At 51.3% G+C, this 22,389-nt stretch overlaps 7 protein-coding genes across 7 annotated transcripts; 5 read left to right on the forward strand and 2 right to left on the reverse strand.

The window, feature by feature from the left end:
• Positions 1-98: 98 nt before the first annotated feature.
• On the forward strand, positions 99-1,373 carry BDP81DRAFT_305983 (alpha carbonic anhydrase; the record flags this gene model as incomplete). The annotated part of the gene is made up of 4 exons (XM_060583231.1): positions 99-242; positions 299-712; positions 812-984; positions 1,040-1,373. 4 exons carry the CDS (start codon positions 99-101, stop codon positions 1,371-1,373), a joined length of 1,065 nt encoding a protein of 354 aa, XP_060452302.1.
• A 2,565-nt stretch (positions 1,374-3,938) lies between these two features.
• Positions 3,939-5,048, forward strand: BDP81DRAFT_267466 (phosphotransferase enzyme family-domain-containing protein; the record flags this gene model as incomplete). The annotated part of the gene is made up of 1 exon (XM_060582901.1): positions 3,939-5,048. A coding segment is annotated over one exon (1,110 nt), but the record flags the coding sequence as incomplete, so codon positions are not given.
• A 1,766-nt stretch (positions 5,049-6,814) lies between these two features.
• Positions 6,815-7,220, forward strand: BDP81DRAFT_267570 (putative endoplasmic reticulum mannosyl-oligosaccharide 1,2-alpha-mannosidase; the record flags this gene model as incomplete). Its single annotated transcript, XM_060582902.1, has 2 exons — positions 6,815-7,030; positions 7,104-7,220. Coding segments are annotated over 2 exons (333 nt in total), but the record flags the coding sequence as incomplete, so codon positions are not given.
• Positions 7,221-8,939: 1,719 nt separating this feature from the next.
• On the forward strand, positions 8,940-10,419 carry BDP81DRAFT_17966 (D-isomer specific 2-hydroxyacid dehydrogenase). The gene is made up of 3 exons (XM_060582260.1): positions 8,940-9,129; positions 9,189-9,259; positions 9,335-10,419. Exons 1-3 carry the CDS (start codon positions 9,043-9,045, stop codon positions 10,308-10,310), a joined length of 1,134 nt encoding a protein of 377 aa, XP_060452305.1. The 5' UTR covers positions 8,940-9,042; the 3' UTR covers positions 10,311-10,419.
• Positions 10,420-10,528: 109 nt separating this feature from the next.
• BDP81DRAFT_389075 (uncharacterized protein) lies at positions 10,529-11,826 on the reverse strand (the record flags this gene model as incomplete). Its single annotated transcript, XM_060587215.1, has 2 exons — positions 10,529-11,511; positions 11,586-11,826. 2 exons carry the CDS (start codon positions 11,824-11,826, stop codon positions 10,529-10,531), a joined length of 1,224 nt encoding a protein of 407 aa, XP_060452306.1.
• A 5,108-nt stretch (positions 11,827-16,934) lies between these two features.
• Positions 16,935-17,682, forward strand: BDP81DRAFT_18641 (uncharacterized protein). Its single transcript, XM_060582359.1, has one exon. The coding sequence runs from the start codon at positions 17,137-17,139 to the stop codon at positions 17,593-17,595; it is 459 nt and encodes a 152-aa protein (XP_060452307.1). The 5' UTR covers positions 16,935-17,136; the 3' UTR covers positions 17,596-17,682.
• A 1,621-nt stretch (positions 17,683-19,303) lies between these two features.
• On the reverse strand, positions 19,304-21,693 carry BDP81DRAFT_456945 (uncharacterized protein; the record flags this gene model as incomplete). Its single annotated transcript, XM_060593228.1, has 3 exons — positions 19,304-20,450; positions 20,499-21,422; positions 21,479-21,693. 3 exons carry the CDS (start codon positions 21,691-21,693, stop codon positions 19,304-19,306), a joined length of 2,286 nt encoding a protein of 761 aa, XP_060452308.1.
• Positions 21,694-22,389: the final 696 nt, after the last annotated feature.

Genomic DNA, 22,389 nt, shown 5'->3' on the forward strand with positions numbered 1-22,389 from the left:
TCAATAATCTACTTTTGTGTAACTCGCTTCTATTCTTCCCTTCCTTCGATCCTTTGTAGGCTCCCCACGCGCTGGTCCCGTATCCTACCTTTATCACTATGTCTTCCCGTCTCATCACCTTCGGCTTCTTCGCCGCCTCCATCTCTCAGGTCCTGGCCTCGTGCGCCTACGGAACTCACTTGGATCCTCGCGCTGAGGAGGGAAAGGTCAAGGTCAACAACTTTGCTTACACCGGCAGCAATGTAAGTGGTATATTTTCACAAGAGTTTAGATATCCAAGACTAACGATTTCTCAAAGGGCCCCTTGAACTGGGTCGCTCTGGATGCTACTGCCAACCAGCTGTGCGCCACGGGAACCACCCAGTCCCCTATCGACATGGTCGCCGGCTCCTTCAACGTTCTCCCCGGAAGCTCCATCAACCTCGAGATCCCCGACATGGCCGAGGGCACCGAGTTCGAGAACCTGGGAACCACCGTCGAGGTTATCGCCAAGGGTGGATCGATGCAAGTTGGAGGCAGTAACTTCACCCTGCAGCAGTTCCACTTCCACTTGCCTAGCGAGCATCTCGATGCCGGAAAGAGCATGGCTATGGAGATGCACATGGTCTTCGAGGGTGCCAACCAGGAGATTGCTGTCATTGGTACCTACATCGACTTGGAGCAGGGCGCTGCCGCTGCCGCCCCCGCCGCCCCGGTCGCTGAGGCTGCTCCTGTTGCCGAAGCTGCTCCCGCTGGAGGAAACGCCACTGCCGAGCGCCGCACCAAGCTGGCCCGCCGCGCTGCTACTGAAGCGGCGGCCGAAGCCCCGAAGGCTATCCCCGCGATGGGAACCAACCCGATCAAGGCCGAGGCTGCTTCTTCCAACCTGCTTGAGACTGTCTTCTCTTCCCTCGATGCCATCAAGGAGCCCGGTACCGTCACCAAGACTGGCGCGCTGGACATGCAAGAAGTTGTTACCCTGCTCTCCGCCGGTAGCTTCCAGAGGTACGATCCGCGTTTGGCAATCTCCTTTGGTTTCCAATGTCTAATTCATTTGCAGCTACATGGGTTCCCTCACCACTCCTCCTTGCTCCGAGGGTGTTCAGTGGCTCGTCTCAACTCAGCGTCTGATGGTCCAGCCCCAAACCTTCACTGCCGTCCGCGATGTCATTGGCTTCAACGCCCGATTCCCCCAGAACACCCTCGGCCAGGCCAACATCATCCAGGTCGCCCAGCAGAGTCTGGCTACCGCCAACATTGCCAACCCCATTGCTGCTGCTCCCGCTGTCGCTGCTCCTGTTGCCGCTGATCCCGTTGCCGCTGCGCCCGCCGCCCCCGCTGCTGAGGCTGCCAAGGAAGCTGCTCCCGTCGCCGCCCCGGCCGCTCACGCTTAGATGATCTGTATCCGGCAGTCGACGAGGACAGCGAAAGAATCAGTGTCGCGAAGAACCATTGCGACTCAGCTGACGCGATAGGCTGGGCCAGGATGTGCAAGGATGCTCGATGCCTGTTTTGAGTTCACGTGTACCCTGGTGGCATGCCGATGGATGGAGGAAGGCCGACGGAAAAGCAGTCCCCGAGCGATGCATTTGCAGCTGGGACAAGATAACCTGAACACCAGCCAGCTGCGCGCATTTGTACAGACATGACTAATTGATGGAAAGTTGTACCTGGGCACTTGTCTTTGGATTTTACTTGTCTATTTGGCATGTGGGTTGATCTGTAATTACCGATGCCTCTTCGACGCCCAGTCCCAATAGGCCCAAGTGCAGAGAACGATATCGAGACAGTGGATAGTGGGGGAAATACCACGGGGCTCTGGAGTCCCAATGCATAGCAGTATACTGAGTCAAGAAGCATAATGGTGAAATAATGATAAGATGGGCATAGACGGCTAGACAGAGACAAAAAGCAACACGAGTCAACTGCAGCCTATCGCACCTAGTTCAAGTGACCATGTGTCCCGGCGCCGGGATCCAGGTGAATGCCGTGTCGAGAATTCCGAGTTGACGAGAACGAGATTCCCACATAGATCATGGGCGAAGATGTATTCATCAAGAGAAGGCTCCTGGTGTTTGGCCAAGATATCGAAGCCAAAATACCAAGCCTGTGAAAATAGAAGCGGAAAAGACTCATGTTTCCGGATCTAATCAATCTGGGAGAAGGCCGAAGACGCTTTTGAGGGCCGCAAACTTGATTAAAAGAGAGAGTTTCGCACATTTTGTTAAACGCTCTTGGTGGCCGGCTTGGCGGCTACCGATTGATTGCGCGGCTCTTTTTTTTTTTGAGATCTTTTTTGTGCCGCTTTATCTAGGTACCTAAAGTAGGTAGGTTCCTTGGTGTATGTCTGCCCGTTTTCGCGTTTGGTTCGCAAGGATAGGCTGGGTTAATGTGTAGAGGATCTGTGCTTGGTGTTTGAGGGTTTGAGAGACGTGAGTCGTGGTGGCTGGTGGCTGGACAGGAAAGGCACTAATGCGCCGGTCCGGGTCGGTTGGTTCGGCACCTCGATGTCCAAGTGGGGGTGATTGCGAAAGGAGTTGAGAGGGGGAGAAGGAGAACGGTTCAGAAAAGGTGCCGGCTGGCCGGTGACGATGTTTTTCCCACGTGGTGTTCTGGGGACGTGCTGCTTTTGGAGGATATTTTGGGGGCCAAGGATTTTAAAGGTGTCGAGTGTTTTTGCTTGGGGTGTGTTGTCTTTGTAGCGGTTAGATTGAACGTTTACATTGGAAACAAGGTTTAAGTACACAAAGGTAAGTGAAGATGGCAAGGTGACCAGAGTGCCCTATGTTGATGAAGAGCGTTCGCTGAAGTTGGCGCGGAGGGAATGTGCTTGTGCATGGGATTCTTCTGGTAGAGGGTATATAAGGAGAGTTCGATCATGTTCTTGGTGCAATGAAGACACAGCAGTGTACCTACAAAACTTTTCGCCTGGTAGATGCGCATCGCTGCTCTGGCGTGGAATCAATGTACTAGCCGTAGGTATATATCGAAGGGAAGACGTAGGAAAGGAAGACGTAAATTTGTGGTTGTCCGATATCAGTTCAAATACTAGGGAAGTATCGTTGCTCTCTATCTTGGGAATAGAGGGACGGTATATACATGTGATGGAAGACGGTTACGGAGGTCAATGGCATACAAGTATGAGTAGCTTGCCCGTCCAGAGAGGACACAGATATCCAATCTGGGACTTCATGATTTAGATACTTGCCTGGAGAAAAGGTTTTCTCCATTCATCTATCTCGTCGGCTCTCTGCTTCGCAACGACGCCTCGACAAGACCTCCTGGCGACGGACGTCTTCCAGAAGAAGCTCCAGGTCGCCCATGAGCACACAAGCCTTTGCTCCCTGTTTTCTGTTGGTCTTTACGAGAGCTTCGCATCTTTGTATATGTTTAACAGATAGATCTACGCTGTCTGACTCCACCCGCGTGGCTGGGGTTCGGGGTGGAGGGGTGAAAGCCTGGCAACGACGCAGAAAACGACGGGGCGTTCTTGCCTTGCTGATGTCGTTATATGATCATTTTGAAGAGATGAACGACACTTTGTCCATCTCTGATATTTGATACACATTGCGATACGGATAGATGGCGGTTGTGATTGATGGAGCGACTTCCTTGCAAGCGTAGCCGGTGGGCGGGTGATGCACGATGGCTCAACCGGGAAAGAGGACCCGATCTTCGGCACCGGGCCCGGTATTGGTTAGAGATGTGGGGCCGGGACGGTAGCGCTTACTTCGCATCAACATCACCTTCCAGTGACGGTTCATCGAGAAGGCAACTTTGCGCGTTTTAGGAAGGTTGGGGGAAGGCTTCGATCAGGGGAAAAAGACATAAAGACAAGAGCTCGATGCTGCGTTTCTAATCCCTGAATCCGTTCCAACTCAACAGCAGAGACATCAATATCAAAACAAAAAAAAAAAAAAAAAAAAAAACCAACCCCGAAAACCCTCAAGATGGCCGACCCCGCGGCACACCTCCCACCCCTCCTCACACCAACCCACCTCCTCGCCTTCACAACCTCCCTTCAACTCCCACCACCAACCCACACAGAGCCCCTAACAGTAACAGCAGCCTTCCACAGCATCTACCTCCTGCACTTTTCCCCCTCCGCCTCCCCCGACCTCACCCCAGCACGTCCCAACGCAGACGGCACAACAACCCTCGTCCTCCGCATAGCAGGCCCCCACCTCCCACGCATCAAAACAGAAAACGAAGTCGCCACAATGCGCTGGGTCCGCAAACACACCTCCGTCCCGGTCCCCGCCGTGCTGCGCTGGGATTCCTCGTGTGCGAATGTGCTGGGGTATGAGTTTACGTTGTTGGAACGGATGCCTGGGTGTAGTGCGGATAAGATCTTTTGGGAAATGGGGGAAGGTGCGAGGAGGAGGCTTGTTGAGCAGCTTGTGGGGTTTCTTGCGGAGTTGTGGGAGAGGTCGAGGGACGTGTGGAGGCATGTTGGCGGGTTGAGGGTCGGTGATGGGGGGGAGATTGTGCCGGGCCCGGTTGTGGATGAGTGGTTTTGGATGGAGCCTGAGATTGGAAGGTATTGGGATGGGGAGACGCCCGAGACGTTGAATCCTGTCCAAGGTGCGTTTTCGGGGTGGGTGGAGCTTCTTGATAAGAGTGTTGAGAAGTATGTTTACGCGATTGGGAGGCATGCTTCGCTGGAGTGGATGAGGGATCTCGTGCCGAGGTTGGAGGCGTATCGGGAGTATGTTAGGATTCATGCGGACGAGGTGGATGATACGCGGTATGTTCTCTCGCACCGGGACCTGCATCTAGCGAATGTTATGGTTGATATGGACGGCACGGTGACGGGGATTTTGGACTGGGAGTTTGGCGGCGTGGTGCCGGGGCCGAGGTGGGATCCGCCGAATGCGTTTTTGTTTCCTTGGGGCGGAGGGGATGATGAGATGGCGGCGAAGGCGGAGAGGGAGAGGATGAGGGGGTGGGCGAGGGAGGTTTGTCGGGAGAAGGGGGTTGAAGTTGAGGTTGTTGGGGGCTGGCCTTACAAGGGCGTCCAGGAGACGGTGCAGAGGGTTGTGAACTTTACGAGGGCGATATGTGAGGTTTATCCTAGGGGGAAGGGAGAGAAGGCGAGGGCGTGGAGGGTGAGTCTGGAGAGTGAGTTGACGAAGCTTGGGTTGTGATCAGTACTAATCATGTTGGATGTTTACAATTAGATGTCGCATTTCAATTATTACAATAGGGTCAAGGTATCTCTAGTATCATCTACGCATAGAAAAGAACTCCCACAAGACGAATCCGATCGCAACGCCAATGGTATTCCCAAAGGATGGTCAAGACTGACTCCATCTCTGCTTCATAACTCCCCGATTTCTAAAGCTCTTGTTCAAACATCACACCTTCACCTTACGACCCGGCCAAACTCAGCTAGCCTTGACGCAGGCCTGCTTCCATCCAGCTCAGCAAAGTACTGTGGAACAGGCAACTCTGTCACTTCTTGACGACGCCTTTGATGCTGATGAACGTAGAGTTCATGGTACTGTGGAGTAGGAGACATGAACTTTTCCGGCTCGAGAGGTCTTGCATGATGCTCTTCAACGTTTGGTGCAGTCTCTTCTATCCTCCGCTGCTGCCTGCGCTTCCTGCGCCACACGAATAATCCGAGGATGGCCAGCGCGATAACCCCTACCGCAGCGCCTACGCCGATTCCGACAGTGGTAGACAACGGGAGGCTTGCGGACTCGGGCGTTGACGTTGGTCTCGAGGGCGAAAGTGTCGTGGTTGATGCAGTTTCGCGAGGAAGGGCGGGGGTATTGCTGTTGACTGCGTCTGTGGCGGATGGAGTTGCGTCAGTCCCGGTGATGCTTACTGTTGAATCGGCTGCTGTCTCCTCGAAGGTCCACCCCAGCACTGCAATGGCACCGGCGAAGCCGGGTTGCGTGAGAGTTGATGTTACCATTGTCCAACTTAGAGTGTTAGGAGCGGACGTCGCCGCATAGGTAATCACCGCTCCAGACAGGAGATCCGAACGGCAGTCTCCTTGCACCAATCCGGGAATGTTTCCGACTAGAGTGTAGTCTCAAAAAAAAAAAAAAAACACCACGATGGGCTCCTCACCGAATCGACGAGGCCGCAACTCACCCACACGATCCAAGGCCGCTGGTTCGGCCGGTCGCAATACTCGGATCGCCATACAATTGTCCAACGAGAGGAAGAAATCACTGAGACGGAGAATACGCAATGTCCTCATTGGCGTATTCATCTCTGGAATTCTTGTCGTATGCTTTAGAGGATACTTCTCTGATTATGCTCTCGGGCACACGCAGTACAGTCCGCAGGGCCAGTTCGTCGATTGGGACGACAGAAGAGAGGAAGTAAAGGATGCGTTTTTGACAAGCTGGAATGCACGGTGTGGGAGAAGCGCTTTCTCTCAAGATGGATCATCTCGTCTGCTTCCTTCCGGGCACAATCGCCATGGCTGTGAGTCTCTCACGTCTCTCACTGTATTATTCTATAGGGATGTACTGGCTAAACTCCATCGTCACAGGCGACAGAAAGGCGGCCCCTTGCGGAAGCCCGTCGCGACCCGGGCTGGACACACCAGCATGAAGACGATATCGAACTCGCAATCGAGATCATGAACACCTGCTAGGGCATGTACGCCGTCACTGACACCGGCCTCGCCCCTGAGATTGTGTGGTTCAACGCCACCGAGGCGGACTTACAACCCGGGCCCGGCGACAGGTGGCTGAGGAAGGAGAGCAGTTGTAAGTTGCCGTTTTCCTTCCATCCTTGCACAAGCGGGAGAGGGCTCTTGCTAACTGAATTCAGCGCTGTCGAAGTGGAAAAAGGACTTCATCATCAAGCCCACCTCGACTCTCACAACTTGCAAAGACCGGAGACGGTAGAGAGTCTGTTCATGACGTACCGCATCACTGGCAACGCCATGTACCGAGAATGGGGCTGGAAGATCTTCCAGTCGTTTCAGAAGCATACTCTGGTGCCCGACGGAGAGGGGTACACTAGTCTGAATGATGTGCGGACGGTGCCCGCGGCAATGAGGGATAACATGGAGAGTTTCTGGCTGGTAAGTCGTGCCTATATCAACTGGTTAAAAGTTACCCTCAAAGTTGATTTCGAGCTGACGTTGCCGACTGCAGGCCGAGACTCTGAAATACTTATACTTGCTGTTCTCGCCGGTAGACTACATGCCATTGACAGAGGTCGTCTTCAATACGGAAGCGCATCCTCTGCCGAGGTTCACGCCAAGAAGTTCTTTGAAGACTGGTTGGGAAAGACTGCCGCGATGCTTAGCTATTTCGAAATCGTCTCTGATATTTCGGAGTTATGTAAAGTAAGGTATCAATGACTCCAGCCATGAGAGTGCGAGCTCCGCCACTGGGGATAGAAGATAGCGAGCGAAAGGTTTAGAGGAAGCGGCATGTGAATGACTTGGAGCACAGAAACTTTTAAACGAAGAATAAACCCAAATTAAGCAATGTTGCATATGTCGATATCCCTCGATAATATGTAATATGTTCAGCATCATGCCATGCATCCTCTCCTGATGCTAGGCCGATGGGATATGGAACTTTCGCAGTCTACCATCTATGACCAAATAATCTTAATTGAGACCTTAACTCTGGATGAGTGCTGCTCAATCTTGACCTCGCAGTGCTCGTGATATTTATCAAGTCAATTACCGGATTACAGCCTTATAGGGATGCACATCTGTGTGAGAATTCGAAGGACTCTTGTTAGGCCGAATATGACTGCATGTATTGTTAGTGATGGAGGTTTGGGGTGATAAGAGCTCCTCAATTCCTCCTATGAGCAAACTCCTAGGAGCTCGGCAAGTGACAGAAAACCCAGTCACCGAGATTTTGCTAACTTCAACGATATAGGTTCATTGGGAAAGGGAATAACTTCAAAAACCGAGTCCACAATATTAAGACTTAAATCTGAAGTTTCACGTCGCTCCCTAGCATAACTGGCTATTTATTAGCACCAACATAAAGCGGACCGCAGAGTATCTCGCACTCGTTTTCAAGCCGAATTTGAAAACCCGACTTTCTTGAGACTCGGCTTGAGAGTTCTCAGTGGTTATTGCTCGTCCATGTTTGAGTTTCTCCCCCGTATGTAGAAAGCGATGGACGGAGACAATACCCCACTCGGTTCTGCGGAGCTAGGGAGCTAGATGATGTTGGATCCGACTGAATGTAGTGCATCATCGCGCATGTCGGAATTCGGCTATCAACCCAAGCTATTTAAACCAGAAAATCTTCCTGGCGTTCAAGCTTTCGCGTCCGAACCGAAAGCCATTGCCAAGGCCTTTGTTCAAGGTTGGGGTACTCCAGAAAGTTCTCCGATACTCGTTGGACACAGACATCGAGACGTCAAAAAGAGTGACGGCAATCAGAAAATTCGATCAAAAGCCGCAAGGGAATCTGGAGTTGACTTTTCGATAGCCACAATAAGATTCAGAGCACTCGCAAATCACACGACCAGACGATGTCATCTCAAAAAGAAAAAAAAGAGCCAACTCCCCCATACCCCCCCCCCCCCCCCCCCCAAAGAGGCGTTTCGCCGGCGGGTATGGAACGGTGAAGTATCCGATGAGTTGCCGCAACTATCGGTGTTTATGCTGCTCAATAGCCGCTGAAACCCGGGCGCGCACCAAGTTTTGCACACACCCAGTTTGGTCCATAGTCACGCTTTCGTCCAATAGTAGCAAATTTCTCCGAACTCAACTCCACGTCTACACGTGTTGCTACGCAGAAAGTTGCGGGTTTATGAGACGAGTCAGTACCGTGTACATGCAATGCGCTACTTTAGTTTGGACCATCTGGGTAAATTTGGGCTCTGGAAGTCTCTCGTAGAGGGGCAACGAGGGTTTCTCTTCTTCTTGAGTGCCATCACGCAAATGGCTCCCGGGATCATGTCAGCAACCAAGTTCGGGGTTCTTTCCCCTCCCCCGCCCCCGCCCCCACCTTGACGACGCCAACGACAAGCGGATGGCTTCGTTTTTGATGTCGTCGAGTGGAACTTGGTGCGGATTTGGTGCTGTTCCCCCACCATCCCACCCCGTCCAACCCGTCCATGGTCCATGGATATCCATTCACCCCCGCTTACACGAAAGCTGTCGAGCGCATTGTGTTTTATTGGATCGCGGTCTCTCCGTCATCGGTATGCCTTGCCCCGAGGTTAGGTAAAACCAGACGTGACCCCTCGCTCATTTCTTCCAGACGGTCTCATTCTTTGATGTTTCTTCACGATCTCTTCAGTATTCAGATTATTCTCTCATATCCCTCATAATGTAAGGCCTCCTGTGCTTCCCCGAGCTTCCCCGAGCTTCCAATTGAGACCAATTCACTGACATCTCATCTCCTAGATCTCATAAAACCTCCACACACGTCACAACCATGAAGCTCCTCTACCCCACCTCCCTCAAGCTCGACGTCGACAGCCTCCAGGGCTTCTCCGTCGACCTCGTTCCCTACGACGTAAAGACCACCATCCCCGAGGAGCACACAGACGCCGAGATCCTCGTCACCTGGACAAACTCAGCCGACAACCTCAAGGACGCCGCCGCCCGCCTCAAGAACATCAAGTGGATCCAGTCCCTCGCCGCCGGCCCCAACGACGTCCTCAGCGCCGGCTTCGACACCTCAAAGGTAACAGTCACCACGGGATCAGGCCTCCACGACCACACCGTCGCAGAGCACGCCCTCGGCCTCCTCCTCAACGCCGCCCGCCGTTTCTACGAGATGCGCGACTACCAGCTCCAGTCCAAGTGGCCCGCTCACCTCGGCGGACCCCAGCCCGACCGCCCCGCCAACGCCTTCACCACCCTCCGCGACGCCCGCGTGTTGATCTGGGGCTTCGGCAACATTGCGAAATCGCTCACCCCGCACCTCCGCGGCCTCGGCGCCCAGGTCAAGGGCGTCGCGCGCAGCGCGGGCATCCGCGACGGCGTCGAGATCTACGGCGAGGACAAGCTCGCCGAGCTGCTGCCCGAGACGGACGCCCTCGTCATGATCCTACCCGGCTCAGACTCCACCAAGAACGCCTTGAATGTCGCGCGCCTCAAGCAGCTGCCCAAGCACGCCTGGATCATCAACGTCGGCCGCGGTACCTCCATCGACGAGGAGGCTCTTGTGGATGCGCTCGAGGCGGGCGAGGTTGGTGGTGCGGCGTTGGATGTGTTCGTTACGGAGCCGTTGCCTGAGTCGAGCCGCCTGTGGAAGGCGCCGAATGTTGTTGTCTCACCGCACGCTGCTGGTGGTCGGCCGCAGGATGCTGAGGCGTTGATTGCGTACAACTTGAGGCGGTTCCGTGCTAGTCAGTCATTGAAGAATGTCATCTGAGGTGTGACGGCTTTTGGAAATGGACGGAAAGCGTGGTTGTTGAATAATAGACGTGATTGATACAATACTGAATACAAAACGGCCTTCATGATTCCCGAGTTCTACTTGTACGCTGCCCTTGTCACCTCCTGCTTAGAAACCAACAGACTGCCATCCCATGAGTGAGAAGACGGGCATAAGTACCATGATCTCTCTCCGTCATTTGTGTACCATCTCCCTCAAGAGTCGAAAGATTCCATGATCTTCTTCGCCCAGTACACCTCTTCGGTCCACGACCACATCGTAAGGTCCAAGGTTTCCTTCCAATTATGAGTTTTGCCCATCCAAGCTTCCCGACAAGCCTTCTGCAGGTCCTCTCGAGTCATCCCCTCGAGGTTCTGGTGGAACTTGCCATCCTCAAGCTGGCACCAATCCCGGAGCAATCGGCAACGATCCTCTGCAGGAGTGCGGCCCACCTCCTGGTGAAGCCATTCACTCACCCGGAAGACAGCGTAATCTGCGACAGAATTCAACGGCACCACGTCAAACTCCCCGGCGCAAAGCTCGAGCTGCTCCTGCGTGAGCTCCGTCTCTTCTTCCATTCCTCCCATGCGTGTATCCTCTCCATCACCACCAAGCTCAGGCTCCGGCAGGTCGAAACCCTTGAAAGCTCTAGTAAGCTTCATGCTTCTGCCGGTGATGACGATCGTCTGTGCCCACTTCAAGACGACATCGTAGGCCTTGGTCAGAATCAATCTATTCGCTTCGTTGTCGATGACACCGGGATTGTATCCGAGAACAAGCGCCACAGCAAAATGACCACGGCGGTGGACTCGTCCGACCGTGAAGAAGCAGACTGCATCTGGCAAACGATTTTCATGTTGTAATATGTCCCAGTTTAAGTCCGAGGACATCTTGACGGCAGAAGGGATGATGACTTCGAACGCCTTGCCGTGGGGGTGCTTTCTTCCAGGGAAGACGTTGTTCCAGATTTCTTGACGCAAAGCCGCAGCTGCTTCGTCGGTGTCACGTAAAAGGGTAGGCTCCGGCTTCATCAGGGAAAGACCCAGTCTCTTGCGCTCCAAGGCGGGGAGGTGGTACCGTTGCTTGATGGCGTCCTTCAAGCCGTTGCACCAGGCGGAGGCGTCTTCGGGGGTCTTAGGCTTCACGGCTGGTTCGAGGTCAATCCACGGGAATGTCTCGTGGTCACGGTATTTAGCGACTATGCAGTTTCAAAGAACGTTAGCAGAAGATCTCGGGCTTGATGTGTAGGATAATCGGTGCGATGGTACTGACACTTCTCATGGATATAGTCCCAAATCTCAAAGTCCACAAACCAGGCGAACCATGCAGTGGAAACATTTTCGCGGCCCTGGCTTATCAATAATCCAACCGCTTGTTTGGCTTTCGCAGCCTGGAGGCGTTCGATGCCAAATCTGTGAGGGACCTTGAGCTCCATCAACTTTCCTTCGACGACGTCCGCTCTTCGTGCCGCTGCGAGAGCGATGTTCGCGTCTTCCTCGCTCTCGGTTGCCATCTTCTCAACTTCTTCCCGATAGATGTGTGCTCGTTTGTTGTTGTAAGTTTGCGATGGTTTTGCGATGGCTTTTGGAAAGACTTTTGGTAGAAGGCGAAGGTTGGGGGGGGGGGAAGCGACGAGGCTAAGGGAGAAAACTTGAGGCAAGCGCTACGTTTTTCTTTTATTTTGTGGCAGCAAGAGGGCCGATTTGGTGGCCTTTGCCCTGCTGCCATACTGGGGGTGAGAGCCCCCCGTCCAGCTTGAGGTAATAGATGCCGACTAATCGTGCTCAGCCGTGTGATGTGAGGTACTTCAGGCTCCGATCACTCTTCCTAGAGAGTATCAAGATGTAAAAGTCTAAAAGAACGGGCTCTGGAAAATCCGTTGTTCTTTCAATCTCCTTGCAGACGTCGAAAGCTGAAGATGGCAAGCTGTTCACAATGCACTCAACTGTGAAGTTGGCACAAGAAAGTACTCCGGTGGTCTTTGACAGCCAAGAACACATTTCAGATAGAGAACGTTTCAATAAGCTAGCTCGGTTCAAGGACTGAAAGAACCAAATACTTGAGCACTTGCAGCTTATAGACCAGGCCGAGCGCGACGTACCAGGAGTGAGAGGCTATTGCACTAGATAGAAGTTGACCCGAAGGCTTTCTGAGGAGGTTGACCAAGTGACTGATGTGTGGTCAGGGTTAAACGTGGTGTTGGACGTGGAGCCAAGGGTGGAAAGCCGTGTAGTTGATTTCAGACAGGTAATTACCTGTTCTGCGTTGCGAAGTTTCTTGCTACCCAGGCATTTCGCAAAGCGTGAGTATTACCTGCGCTACCTTATGATCTTCATGGAAAAGTGAATACTTTACTACAATACTGGGTACCTTGCGTGAGGACAGAAGTACAGAAAACACTTCTACAGGCACGATATCGAGTTGACTCTTTTCTTCCGCAAGCCCATAAGGATATTGTCGGATTGGAAGTCCAATTCGGCCGCGAGTAGGGGCAGAGCATGGGCCACCTCGAGGGGGTACACTTAGACCTCGACTACCCACCCAACCTCCGGTTGGAATCTCCCTTCTACTCCTTACGCAGAATCAATCAATACAGAGATATTGATACTTCGTCACCCCCAGGACCCTACGGTTCGAACCAACTTCCCTGTGAAAGGAATACCAACAGATATACCTTATCAACTATTTATCAAAATATGTGATATACAATATATAGTGGAACATCTTGCCTCTTGAGTCTCGATGTCACCTTTGCCGCAATGTCTGAGGAGCTTCACAGGCCCAGAGAATTCCAGCTGGTTCCTGCGTACCCTCATCATCTCCTTTCTCTAGAACACGGAGACTGTTGCTAAAGATTCAAACTGAGTTAAGAGTTAACCAACTGATTTCAGTCTACATGAGCCAGATTACCGTGTACGCCTAAGTTGATACTAAGTCTGTTTCGATTCAGAAACTAAAACCTCACCAGACGTAGCGTCCTTTTCGCACCTGTCCTTCATATGGACGAAGATTCAAGCTCTAGTTTCGGGTAAAACCCCCAGAATAATTAACTCCTTATGTTGAGGGAGTGTCATTGAATTCCGGTGCGAGTCTTCTCCTACCTTGCTCCATCTCTACCAGATCTCCCTACTTGGTAATTGGTGCATGTATTCTGTTCCTCTCCTTTTTTAACTGGATAGCAAAGATCTTGCAGGTGGATGCCTGAAACATTCCTACCAGCCATGTCGAGCGACCCCGCGATCATGCTTTGATGTCGACATGCCGCGGCTCAATACTTTGCAGCTTCCAACCAATGATCGCAAAACGGGTGAACTGCAACGCAGCTAGTACAATCAGTATGCCTCAACATAACGCCCACCTTCAGTAATCTAGATGCCTTACTGATCTAAGCGACACTCATCTGACGTTGAACCGTCCAATCATGATTAGACAGTACTAGGCCCGAAGAGGAGAGACTTGGAGCCATCAGGGTTGCGAGTATGAATGATCACACGCCTGAAGCAAGCTTCAGCCTGCTCGGGACACACCTACACTATGCGCAAAATTACAAAGGCCTGCATGACATATCTGACGATTATGGTTGCATGACATATCTGACGATTATGGTTGCATGACGTGTCTAATATATGAGAGGCACTGCAAGAGGACTGATGGAATTCTTCCACAAAGTAATGTGCGGAATCACAATAGATGATGTGTCTCTGATCAGTGATGACACCGAGCTGCCTGCCCGGCGCCTGGACATCGAGGGCATTGCCATTCGCTATTACTTGCAGGGAACGGTAGAAGTACATCGCTTAATTTCGCCCTATCAAGTGATAAGGCAACTGCTACCGAGTTGTTTGTGGCCTCATGGCTCGAACTCAATCGAATTGTGTACACGATGGCTGTTGTTACACGGCCGCAAGGCTATTTGAAAGCCCTTGGCCCGGACTTACCTTAGCCTATGTTGTACAACATTGACCCCGGACTTTGCTTCCTCTCTTTCAGGTACGTTCATCGGAATATGAAGCATTACCGGCTTTCTGATTTGTTACCACCATCACTTAGCTTGGCATGCAGGTGTGTGAGGCCCAAGCAACAGCACCGCAGTCTCAACTCTTCATCCTTCAATCTTTCTCTAGGGGGTTTTCCCCACCCAAGAGAACAGGAGGACCTTTTGAATTTAGGGACTTCGATCAAATGACTTAGAAGTCTTTTTAATACAGATGTACTCATGAGAGCTTGTCCGTCTCAAGACAACGTAGAATTGCAGATTTGGGTCCTGAATGTCGATCAGTAGATGAGATTGAGCGGAAGCTACCAGAGGTGTAAGTCGTAACGTGATTTCGTGAAGTGAGCCTCAAAGGCTTACAATGGAACACTTCTCATTGATTTTAGTATCTTCAGTTGTATAGGTAAGTTTTATCATCACAGCTCAAAATGAATAGGCAACCAGCAGTGTTCTGCCGCTTCTCAGATGTTCCTGGTCACATGACAGAAGACCTCTCCTTAAACGTAAAGCAGTTTTAAGACACCATTCAACTACATCGGATCATTGAAGGTACCATCTGTCGCCAGATGCCTTATCCCAAATCCGACACAGTCGAATTGCTGGAGCTGTGTTGTGAACTACGGGCCATGCCTTCTACCACACATTTTCCAGATAACGACAGCATTGCTCTCTTATCCATCTACTGCAATTTTCTCTCGAAAACATCGATAATGCATTTGTTTACCCAATATTCTGACTTCACATACATTTTCATCAGCCCGGTAACATATTAATTTCTCTTGTTGACCTAGCAGGCAGTAGCAGCGTCTTACAGCCTGCTCCTGCTCCATCCCCAAGCTGAATCCCATGTCAGAAATGCACTGTTCTTTAGTAGTGCATCATTTATCTTACCGCGTGCAGAAAGCACGCAATCGGTCACCGAAAGATGTTACAATGATCAGCAGAAGGATTCCCGGGGAAGTTCGGGACGGTTTACCACAGTGACGCCTTTCGGGTATCATGAATATGCAGTATGCTGCATGCAGTCAGCATATGTCCCATCTGCCCGGCATCTAAGGAAGGGAAAGAAACGCCAGGCCCAATGGGATGAATACCTACAAGAACCAACTCTTAGGCATTTCCCGAGTAAGCTCCAAAGTCCTTGCCCCAGCCCCCGACACACTTTGTCAACAGGTTCTCTCGCAACTTCAGGCTGATGGTCATTCCTGATCTGCAAGCCAGGCCCGATTTTCATGGTGCTCATTCTCCTGTATCCCTTCGTTCTTCTCCATCAAGCGACTCCATGATGAGACTTGGAGAACGTCAATTGTAATGGGGAATAGTCGCAAAATCCTCGAATTGCCATTGGGCGCAGATTACGAGGCAGAAACCAAGGAGACCGTTGGTGGTTGCCTAGCCAAGTTGTCTCACCCCCCCCCCAGAAAACCGAAAATCACGCGTCCATTCGTTAACACTAGCCAGTCATCCTCAAAGCTCCCCGCAACCTGCAGGTCAATTGGAGTAGCTTGGACCCTGACTCCGTGGGGTTGGCAGACGTACAAACCCCTTGCCCATCTATGAACCTGGGCTTTTGAGCAAGTACGGGGCTAGCATGGCTCGATGAGACGATAAGCAACCCCTCACATCTACATTACGCGCCAAGTGACAATCTTGTCTTGTTCTTCCTTTTCTATGCACGGCCGAGATCTCGATCACATTCCTTTCCGGCCCGCAAAAGGGCTCGAGTTTCAAGGCAGCTTACCACGCTTACTTCGGTGTGTTGCCAAAATTTCCATGACGGTCCTAATCTCTCACCGGTTGCATGTTGGATGGTTGTGTTGGCCGGGTGGTGCGCACATGTATTGCATATTGGCGGGCGCATGGACTACTCCGCTCTGGGGTGTTGGGACAGAACTACTCGATAAGTTGATCGTGTGAGGTAGGACTGCACACCTGTGCATGCGGGACAAGCCCTAATTCCAAGTTTCTAGCTAGCCTTTGCAAGCTTTCTTGGGCCCCTCGGGAAAAACAGGCGTTTCATTTTCATTTCCCTATATCTCTGTATGACGAAATGACGAAATGACGCTACTAGCACACGATTTGAATAAATACATAATGCTGGGAATAGCTTGGAAGGGACCAACGGACTGAGAGGTCGAGAAATCCGGCAAAGTCTAGGTTCCGTTGCTTCCCGAAGACAGAACTTGGGACACGCACCATACCCCGGTTGCACATGGTAACCTTGAGGATTACAATTTTAACGTGGGGCTGCCCCGAGCGAACATGAAAGATGGAAGGGTTTTGCGTGGGTTTATGTTAAGAACTATTGTGTCATTGACTCGTGGGGAATACTTTGAGAAAATAAGGCAACCGACATGCATGCGGCACAGTCGGTTATGCACGTCGTGCCAACCGGAACCGCGTTCCCCTCATCAGCACCTTTGAAGCACCGCCTGGTGCCTATGAAATGGTCCAATTACCGCCGTCAGTATTAAACCTTCAATTGAAACCCTTTCTAAGTCTCTCCATGGCTTCTGGCCTCTTGAAGTCAAATGTCTGCTTTAGGCAACGGGAATTTGAGGGCCATAAAATGATAAGCCAGGCGGCTGATATGTCTCCACATGATCTCGTCAGCTCCCGCCCGGGCTGAACATATGGTGTAAGTCTCGTGAGCTGACATGCAGCTCCTCTTCACCGCAAATCAACACAAAAGGTCTTATACAAAGCCGGTAACTCCCCTAAAGCCGCATACTGTCAATCAACCCAAATTAGATCTGCGTTCCATCTTGCTTTGCAAAGTAATTCCTGTTTCCGTCCGGAGCCGGAGAACCGGAGGCCCGGAGCACCCGGATGTGGATAACAAATCATGGACACATCTCCTGTTCTGAGCTCAAGCGCAATTGCCTGGGCGGGGGCACGGCGTTAGCTCCAACTTGGGGCCACCGGGCACTACTTACTTTTGTAGGCAACCAGGCACTACAAGGCGACCAGTTAGAGGTTCTGTTACTTTTGTCCGTTTTGTTTCGAAGGGGGCTGAGTATCGTACGTGCGGGCACAAGCTCTGACCCCCAAAGCAAACTAGCGGTTCATCCGGTTTCATTGATGTTTTTGCTAGTAACGATAAAACCCCGGAGGCTTTCCAATACCCCGGAAAGGTTTCCCGTGAAGATACGGGGCCAGCTTCAAGATCGCCGGCGAGGCGCCGAACACCTCTCCGAAACAAGGCAAACTTGCGTCCGACCGCGGGGGCGCCTAAATGCGGATCAGATATGCCTCAGACTATTGACATTCGACTTCATGGACGATTAGGGCCTGTATCAATCGCACTTTAAGTTCCGTTTCTGTCCCATTTGAGTGATATGCTGCGCTGGTCGGTGTAGCCGCGTCACCGCGTGATGTGGGATTTGTTGAGAGAGCGTAAAGGAATGTTCGGCCTCCGTGGAAAACCCTAGTGTCACATTTGGCTTTCCCTGCGCCACCGGATGACGACGGAATTTTCGACAGCGAAAGTTCTCATGAGATTCAGGATTGGGTTGCCTCGTAGGCTGAGGGATTCGGATTCCTCAACCTTTGCGGCGCATGGTTTCGTTTTCGTAAGATGGAGGTGGCTGAAAGCCTGGATGATTCCACTGGCATACATCCGCCCCCATGTGTTACGAATCGTGGCCCACATTCGCTGTCAGGATACATGGCAAAGAAACCGGATTTCAACATGAAGATAAGAGAAGATAGATCTGAAAATATTGGAGAGCACTGGTGTGCGTAAAGGCCACTGATGGAGACGTTATGGCACAATGCTCAGAGTTCTTAAGCGTCACAATTGGCCTCTTGAATGGCTCCGGAAGATTGAAGCTATCGCGACAACGAATTGAGCAATATGAATATATCTTCATTCAATTATGCATTGGCCTCAATATAGAATAAACCCCTCTTTCTGTGATCCTTGGAATCTTGAAGACTTGTTCATAACTGGTTTGTGAGCATCCTATGCCAGGCGAGCCATTGATTAAGCAGAGTTAAAAACTGGAATTTACAACTTCTCAACTTATATGCTGCAACAATCAATCCAACGTTTACATACAGGCTCCATTTCACTCTTTCATCGAATACATTCCCATATGATCAAAGACTATTCCTTCTTATTGTACACATGGTATACATCTGGGATGCGTGTTACCGTTTTGATCTTGGTCTGATTAGGTTGATCCCGTCATTTCTGAGAAGCTATCATGGTATGAAATATTTGCTCTATCTGCCAATGACAACGCTTTCACAGTGAGCTAAGCTGAAACTGGTCTTGACAGCTCTTCTAGCCGCGCCAGGTTGTGAAACCTATCTACCTCAGATTGTCTCATTACAAGGAAAACTTGCATGGTCACTAACGCCGGCCTCGTGTGTTGTCAAAATCTAGCGTCGATCCCCCGGCCCCGAGCCGAACTGCATCTCGATTCTCGAGTGATATCAGTACTTGTCAGGGAGGAATTTATAGGCGCATTCGAGATATTGAAGAACAAGCAAAGAGTATGTTATATTGACAGCGGCTGAGACACTGGGCATTACATGTACTGTGAAGCAGACGACGGCCATCCCACACCTTCTCTTCCCAGCGATTCAAGATGGACAAATGAGAAACTATCTGATATAGAATTATCATCGTTGAGTCGCCAACTGTCTCCGCTCCGGATGATATAACGTTTTGTTGTACTTCCACGAAATTCCCATCCTCCAACCCCCATTAGAGAATGAACAGATCTAAGTGAGACGGTTCTTGGAAGAGCCGTCCCGAATCCGATATCAAGTTGTTTCTCACATCTTTTCAAGCTTGTGTCCCACTGCAAAGAAACCAGTATGCAATGGCCGTTCATCAACCGCGAAAGTAAATGCAGCCGCCACAGATAAAGCCCCAAATTTGACGTACTTGTACAATAACGAATATTCCATTGCAGTCGGAACTTGTGTATGCCCAGAACGCCGGACGCCACTTAAGCAAGGCGCAGAACTTACCTATGTGCCACCGTCAAGTACTTACTGCCGGAGCATCTGGGATGATTAAATCGTCGTCACCGCCTCTCTTGGATTGGGACGTGGCATCGCTGCTCAGATCAGGAATCTCTATGTCGTATTTTGACGCAACCCCAAATTGTCCATCTCTTGTGTAAGTCAACCACTTGCCTGATGCTGCAAGTCGACAGCCAAGCCAAAGACAACGGGATGAACGCTCTTCCATCATTGATGCGACTTCAAAGTACTTCTCGTCGTCATCTACCTTTGTGGCCGTGAACCAGTCGTTGGGGTAATAGTTGTCAACCCATAGAAGACCCCGCTGCGCAAAATCGTCAGGGAGAGGACGGGGATCACCCTTGTCTGGCCGAGGAAACTCCTCGGACTCGATGGTCTCAATGGACACGTCTTTGGAAATTATCGTGTTGAGGAGCAAGGAAATCAGTTTCCACGGCATCTTCTCTTCTATAAGTGCCATTGCAGCGGGGAACTGAGACATGTGGTAGAGAAAAGAGAGGGTGACGTGTAAGTAGGGTCTGGTGTTGTCGTCGCCGAATCGTCTGAAAACCACATCGTGGGTGCGAGTAGCAAAGTCGAGAGCGTCTAGGAACTTCTGTGTTGGAGCAGCGCTTGTCTCTGTGTCGTCCATCTGAACGTCTGCGTCTTCTGCACGACCTGACTTGATAGCTCTCATGATGGGATTGCTCTCGCTGCCGTATTCGAGAAGGGCACAGCCTAATGCGATGGAGATGTAGTAGCCACTATCAAGCCAACGGCGAGTGTGACGAGCGATATGGGAGTCCAAGTTGTCGACGAATTCACAAACAGACGACTCAAGCTGGTCCGTGTTCTTTCCGCTGAACAAGATGCCGTTCGCGCGGACGAACGCAGCGTCAATCTCTTGCAGCCGAGTGGGAGTGCCATTCAGGTGAGGGTCAAATAGAGTCATAATCGATTCCCGCGCGGACAAAAAAGGGATCTGGACACAAAGAGACTTTGTGTAGTAAAACAATTGCTGCAGAGCGTTCGGGCGGGCCAGGATGGCCAAATGATGATACAAGCGGCCCGTGGTAGGAGCCTTATCACTAGCCTTTGAGTACCAATGGCGTGAAACGGATGTCCACACTTCGCGATCTTTAAGGTCATCATCTTCGATGGCCATTCTGCATGACCGTCAGCGTGTATTCACAACATTGGGGCGAGTAACTCACCGGTATCTTCCCAAATCACCAAGACACTCAATCCAGGTATCCTCGAAAGTTGGTACCGTCTCGTACAAAAGAGCCATCATAGAATAAGCCAAATAGATGAACGTAAGCATATGTTCGAGCGAAGCGGGTAAACGGTGCCGTAACAACTCCAAAAAGGAGTGTATGCCGTGCCTCCACATACGTGCGGGCATGGCGTATTTGCTGGCAAGTCGACGTAATGCTGGGCTGGCGGAGGGATGCTGAGAGGCCAGAAAGAAGTCATGATGCTCATGTAAGAGTGTTCGGTGTAGAGCTATCAAGGCTTGCCACTGTTCGTTATTGAGCTTGGGGTTCGTTTCGTTATTTGAACTCTGCGCATTGTCCACCTCAATGCATTTACTCTCCACCATTACGAGCCCAGCATAGATACCCTTCACCTCAGCTACTAGTTGTTCTTGACTGATAGGACGAGTCTCAGGTTGCTTAATCATGACCTCGGTATTGTCGAACTCGGCAGGGCGGGGCTCGAAGTTGCGGCCGGACACGGTCCTCGGAGAGTCCGTCGCATCCCGATCCTTTTGCCGAGCCTGGTCGGTCCTCCGGGGAGGGCCTCCCTCCTCCGGAGTCCATAGCCTGCCCCCCTTATGCGCCGGATCTCTGTGGAAATCGTTGTCACTGGCTGTCTGTGTAGGTTGCCGGGCGCGGCTCCGCTTCGGAGGTACGGACTTGATGTCACTGTCTTTCCGCTTGTTCTTGTCGGACGATACACTTCTTGGCCCTCGATCCCTGTCATACGCTGAACCGAAAGGCTCCGTACTCAGATCGGCCTTGTCCGTAGGCTCTGGTTTCGTGTCGCCCGGTTGTTGGTCGGCCGTTGGTGGATTCGAGGGAGCATTGTGTTGAGGATTTGAAGTTGCCGTCGTGTCCGTCCTATGGCTTTTTAACCTACGTTTGCAAATGTCAGCACTGTTATGTGGAGCTTTTCTATACTGGTATCGCACCTTAGCCATGTTTTGTCGATTAAATCAGTTTGTTGTTCGTCCGTTTTAGCATGGCCACGCTCGTCAAAATGACGGGCAACATCTTCCCTGGTAGAATTTAATGGGAATTTGTTTGAACAGAGAGCGCATTTTCTCCTCTCTAGTTCCCGATTACGTTGAAAACCAATAAATTTAGTCGCAAGGTCTGCGTGTGGTCCTTTGGACGCTGAACTCATAGTAAAATAATGCCGCGCGGAGTATGTAGCGGGCGCTCAGCAATTGTGTCGTGTGGTGATGCGGCGGCCGAAGATCATCGGCCCGACATAAATCCAGAAGAGTCTTCAAATACTCTGAGTCCGGTACTGGAAGAGTTCAAGCAAATACTTTAGGATCGAAGGTCCCCTCGAACACAAGTGTTTTGCCGTTTTTTTGCGAATAACAAAAGAGCGCACCAGGCGAATATAGATGCTTGGTAAGGTAAGGCTTTGGGGAAACTGGTTGGAATTAGTGCATTTCTAGAGGGAGCAAATGGCGAACCAACTGCAGCTTGCCCAGCGCGCGCGCAGGCAACCAGCCCCCGCTATGGTCCGCTGGTTCGCCATCTCCAGAGTTGGGGACTGCTGCTCCTCCCCCTCACATCATCTCGCCCGACTCTTCCTTCTAAGCCAGACTACCTAGATAAGCGCTTCCGTTCCTGCGTAGGCCGTTATGTGAGGGATTCAGACTTCGACAATGTTGTGCTGCAGCAAATATGGCGCAATGATTGTGCCTGAATTGTTTCTTCGGATGAAGATGTCAAGAAATTATGACGATAGGGTAAGGAACGGCGTTGGCAGATTCGTTCGTTGCAAGTTTGCAATGTGGCAACGTTCTTGCTTAGGTAGGCAGACTGTGATGAGGCTATAGGAATTGCTTCCCACCGATAAAAATGC

This window comes from Colletotrichum phormii (assembly GCF_030913505.1).
Source record: "Colletotrichum phormii strain CBS 102054 chromosome Unknown BDP81scaffold_1, whole genome shotgun sequence".
Taxonomy (NCBI): domain Eukaryota; kingdom Fungi; phylum Ascomycota; class Sordariomycetes; order Glomerellales; family Glomerellaceae; genus Colletotrichum; species Colletotrichum phormii.

Excerpts from the sequence above, each read along its gene's own strand:
- BDP81DRAFT_17966 (XM_060582260.1), top strand. The coding sequence starts at position 9,043 with ATGGTCCATGGATATCCATTCACCCCCGCTTACACGAAAGCTGTCGAG. Across the intron at positions 9,130-9,188 it reads TCGCGGTCTCTCCGTCATCG|ACGGTCTCATTCTTTGATGT; the intron begins GTATGCCTTGCC and ends CATTTCTTCCAG. Across the intron at positions 9,260-9,334 it reads TCTCTCATATCCCTCATAAT|ATCTCATAAAACCTCCACAC; the intron begins GTAAGGCCTCCT and ends CTCATCTCCTAG.
- BDP81DRAFT_18641 (XM_060582359.1), top strand. The coding sequence starts at position 17,137 with ATGTGGATAACAAATCATGGACACATCTCCTGTTCTGAGCTCAAGCGC.